This window comes from Mandrillus leucophaeus, unplaced genomic scaffold (genome assembly GCF_000951045.1).
Source record: "Mandrillus leucophaeus isolate KB7577 unplaced genomic scaffold, Mleu.le_1.0 Scaffold49, whole genome shotgun sequence".
NCBI lineage: Eukaryota > Metazoa > Chordata > Mammalia > Primates > Cercopithecidae > Mandrillus > Mandrillus leucophaeus.
This window is the reverse complement of record NW_012105253.1, coordinates 4,437,301-4,442,230: the sequence shown is the minus strand read 5'-3', so window position 1 is coordinate 4,442,230 and position 4,930 is coordinate 4,437,301. Positions and strand designations below refer to the sequence as shown.

Sequence of the window (4,930 nt, the reverse complement as noted above, 5' to 3'; positions counted from 1 at the left end):
CTCGGCCTCCCAAAGTGCTGGGATTACAGGCGTGAGCCACCGCGCCCGGCCTAGATTTTGTTTAATAAAAGCAAACAAATGTAAATTTAAAACAAAAACAAGCTCATAAGGTCACCAATCCAAAAGCCAGCTATATGGGCTTCCTGGGCAGGCACATTATACAAGCCTTTCGCTTAATGACTCATATTATAAGAGTCATTTCTCACTATGATGGGGCTAAAGTTAGCATACAAGGAAAAGGTGGTCAAAACATGCTTTAAATTGTCCTTTAACTTTAATCCTTTGAATTGTCCAAAAAGTACAGTTGTGAATGGAAAGCAATATTCGTACATACACAATGTCAATATGGGCTGTATGTAATAAAGCATACTTGGGCGAAATATTGGTGTTTACTTAAGTAAACAGAAATAGCATGTGCAGCTGAGTTCATGTAATTGCCTCATCAGGATTGTCTTCGCTGCAGTTCAGCAGCACCTGAGAGGCAATGTGGGGGTGATTGAGTGCCCAGACTGGTACAAGATTGCCCAGGTCAGAGGCCCAGATCTGTCACTATTGGCTGAGTTGCCTAGCATTTCTGGACCTGAGTTTTTTTTTCTCTGTAAAATGGGGATAATAATGTCAACTATTTCATAAAGTTGTTATGAGTTCACATTTACAAAGCAGTCACACCGAACCTGGTACAAAGCTAATACTATGTATGTTTGTTGAATAAAAGTAAATTAAAATATCATCAGCCTACGCCCAGGAATGAAAAAAGAAAGTAAATTAAAATATCAAACAGAATTTCCACTTAGAAGGGATTACAATAGTAACACCAAAGGGACCCAGAGTAGCCATCAAAACACACGTGACACATTTTTCCACTACTCTCTTCATGTTACATTTTCTCTGTGTTTTTAAGGCAAGAAAAAAAATCATTGTCCAACAGAGGAAAAAAATTAGATTTTATCAATTTTGCTTCCCCTTTCTGGTGACCAAAAAAAGTATGATTCAGGCCAGGTGCAGTGGCTCATGCCTATAATCCCAGCACTTTGGAAGGCAGAGGAGGAAGCATCACTTGAGGTCAGAAGTTTGAGACCAGACTGGCCAACATGGGGAAACCCCATCTACTAAAAATACAAAAATTAGCCAGGTGTGGTGGCAGGTGCCTGTAATCCCAGCTACTTGGGAGGCTGAGGCAGGAGAATCGCTTGAACCCTGGAGGCAGAGGTTGCAGTGAGCCAAGATCAAGCCACTGCGCTCCAGCCTCAGTGACACAGCAAGACGCCGTCTCAAAAAAACAAAAGAAACAAAAAAGAAAAGTATGATTCTAAACTTATATGCCCCCAAAAAATCTGTGAGCAAAACTGATAATCCAAAAGATGTACTAATTTGTCCTGTGGGTATGAGCAACCTTGGCACCATACGTCTCTGACACCTAAGGGTACACATGCTCCAGTAGGATCAACCAAACCTTGATCCTTCATTATGTAATAATGCCTTAGTGAAAGAGTAACTTAATTGCTCTGGGGTCTAACTAGGGCCCAACAAGAACAAAAGATCAGTGAAAGCAAATGTAAATCTGTGCACTAATTTAAACTTTCACCAGGCTTTCACACCACCTGTCACAATGCGAAGGACCCGGTGAAGCCACACACATAACCATATTCCTTGCTCATTTTATCAGAGTGGCATGACAATAAAGTATCAGGCTAGGTCAGGACATCTAGAACATTGTGTAACCCTAGTTATACAATGAGGAAAAATGCAAGCACTAAGGATCAGTTAGGAAATTCGCCCGGAAATGGGAAAGACTGCCATCAAATTAGGTACTCTGTGGTCAGGAGGATCTGTAAGTCTCTTGTAGTAGAATTGCATAAAATTATGTCTGGAGATGTGAGGGCGATCTGGCTGCAACATCTGTCACCCCATTGGTCACCAGGGCTAATTCAGCTGGTCTGGCTGTCTGGGCAATTGTACCTCTTGAAGCTGCACTCTCAGCGGAAGAGGACGGCTTTCCCTGATGAAGGAGGAGGGTTTCTAGGTCAAGGGTATGTGAGTAGCTGCACTCCCCTGCTAGAACCTCCAAACAAGCTCTCAAGCTAGGCTCTGAGTGTCAAGAGTTTTATCAGCTCATCCTATACTCAGATGACACTGCATCATAAACATGTTTTTGTGAAATGAAATGTGTGAATAAAATGTGTACAAAGGGCCAGGCACCGTGGTTGATGTCTATAATCCCGGCACTTTGGGAGGCTGAAGTGGGCAGATGGCTTGAGCCCAGGAGTTAAAGATCAACCTGGGCAACACAGTGAGACCCCTCTCTCAAAAAAAAAAAAAAAAAATGTGTACGAGTGCTTTACAAAGAAAAAGAGGCTGCATTATTGTAAAAATCGTGTGAACATTAGTTAATGATCCTTCTTTGATTCTTTCAGCTATGGGCTACAAATCACGTCCCAGAGATGGTCCGCCCAACCCTGGAGAGGACACTCAGGGTCCTCCAGCTAGACTACGTGGATCTTTACATCATTGAAGTACCCATGGCCTTTAAGGTGAGTTCAGATGCCTAAGTCAGGTCTCTGCACCCTGGCAACCATGAGCTAATAGCTATGTGCATGAAGCTAGCTTATTACTTAGCACCACTGAATATTGTGGTGTTTTGTTACCATAGATCAGAGAGTACTGACCTAGCCTGACAAATACCCAAGAAGATTATGTTAGCAGACTCAGGCTTGGTTTCCAAGTTTCTTGATTTTTTAATTCAATGCAATTTCTATTATACCATGTTTTTACAACTATAGTTTAAGCTGTCTGCATCAAACCAACATGTAGTCCCCTGACTGTAGCCCAGCCTTGAGACGCACACCCTTCTTCCCACTCACACAGTCATAATCTCAGCCCTTATCCTCACTTTGTTAATGTTGATTCTTGTTCAAATGTCAGATTTCTAACCTAAGTCTTAAAAATTTGGAAAGACCCAGTGGACATGTATGTGTTGCTTAGCGATGGGATACATTCTGAGAAACGTGTCATGAGGCAACTTTGTTGTTCTGCAAACATCATAGAGAGTGTACTTATACAAACCTAGGTGGTAAGGTTTTACTTACCATGGTAGATGGCATTACTTTTGTAATAACGTGAATAAAGCGCAAACACGTTGTGCCTAGATGGTATAGCCTATGGCAGACTTAGGCTAGATAGCCCAGCTGATTGCTCCTAGGTTACAAACCTGCACGGCATGTTACTATTCTGATTCTGAATACTGTAGACAATGTTAACACAATGGCAAATATTTGTGTATATAAATATAACATAGAAAAGGTACAGTAAAAATATGGCATAAAAGATAAGATACACCTATACCTGGCACTTACCAGGAATGGAGCTTGCAGGATAAAAATTGGGTGAGTGAGTGAGTAGTGAGTAAATGTGAAGGCCTAGGTCATTACTGTACATGACTGGAAACTTTATAAACACCGCACACTTAGGGTACACAATTAATCAAATAATAGTTTTTCTTCAACAATAAATTAACATTAGCTTATTGTAACTGTTTTTACCTTATAAATGTTCTAATTTTTTTAACTTTTTGATTCTTTGTAATAATACTTAATAATAACACTAATATTGATTACTTTTTTTTTTTGAGACGGAGTCTCGCTCCGTTGCCAGGCTGGAGTGCAGTGGCGCGATCTCGGCTCACTGCAACCTCCGCCTCCCGGGTTCAAGTGATTCTCCTGTCTCAACCCCCTGAGTAGCTGGGACTACAAGCAAGCGCCATCATGCCAGGCTAATTTTTGTATTTTTAGTAGAGACGGGGTTTCACCATGTTGGCCAGGATGGTCTCGATCTCCTGACCTCGTGATCCACCCACCTCAGCCTCCCAAAGTGCTGCGATTAATTACTTTTTTAATAACATGAATAAAACACAAACATGTTGTACAGCTGTATAAAAATATTCTTTCTTTGTATTCTTATTGTATAAGCTCTTGTCTATTAAAAATTTTTTTTAACTTTTTTGTTAAAAACTAAGACACAAGCACACACATTAGTCTAGGCCTACACAGAGTCAGCATCATCAATATCACTGTCTTTCACCTCCACATCTTGTCCCACTGGAGGTTCTTCCAGAGCAGTAACACACATGGAGCTGCCCCCTCCTGTGACAACAGTATCTTCTTCTGGAATCCCTCCTGAAAGACCTGCCTGGGGCATTTTTACAGTTAACATTTCTTAAAAGGAGAAGGAGAACATGCTAAAATTATCATAAAGTGTAGTAGAACAAATATATAAGTTGTATCCATAGTAAAAACAGAAATTGCTTATTATCATTATCAAGTATGATATGCTGTACATGATGATGTGTGCTCTACTTTTATATACCTGGCAGCACAGTTGGTTTGTTTACTCCAGCAACACCACAAACGTGATGTCACTAGGTGATAGGAGTTTTCAATTCTATTATAATCTTATGGGCCACCAACATACATGCAGTCTGTCATTGACCAAAATGTCATTATGCAGCACATGACTCTATCTAAAAGTGAGAAAATAAAATTTACTTCTCTGTGACTAACTAATGACATTTAAATCTTTTTGGAGACAATAGATAATTTCTGTTCTTACTTTTGATGGGTTCAAGGGCACAGAGGTAAAATTTTAACAGTGAGAAATGACACAATATAGTGACATTACCTCCCAACTGAACCTATAATTGGGAAATTGATATTTGAAGCTAAAATAGGACATGTTTTTTGGTGTTTATTTGTTTGTTTGCTTAAGGTAGGGTCAGCTGAGCATGGTGGCTCACACCTGTAGTCCCAGTACTTTGGGAGGCTAAGGCTGGCAGATCACTTGAGTCCAGGAGTTTGAGACAAACCTGGGCAACATGGCAAAACCCCATCTCTACAAAAAATACAAAAATCAGCCAAGCTTGGTGGCACGTGCCTGT

The 4,930-nt window shown here is 40.5% G+C and overlaps 1 protein-coding gene across 4 annotated transcripts in view; it reads left to right on the top strand.

Moving 5' to 3' along the window:
- AKR1D1 (aldo-keto reductase family 1, member D1) overlaps window positions 1-4,930 on the top strand; it is a 127,696-nt gene that overhangs the window by 100,433 nt on the left and 22,333 nt on the right. For all 4 annotated transcript variants that reach the window (XM_011995478.1, XM_011995480.1, XM_011995477.1 and 1 more), the window contains one exon: window positions 2,415-2,531. In XM_011995478.1, coding sequence (XP_011850868.1) covers window positions 2,415-2,531 — 117 coding nt within the window. The remainder of the gene's footprint in view (window positions 1-2,414; window positions 2,532-4,930) is intronic.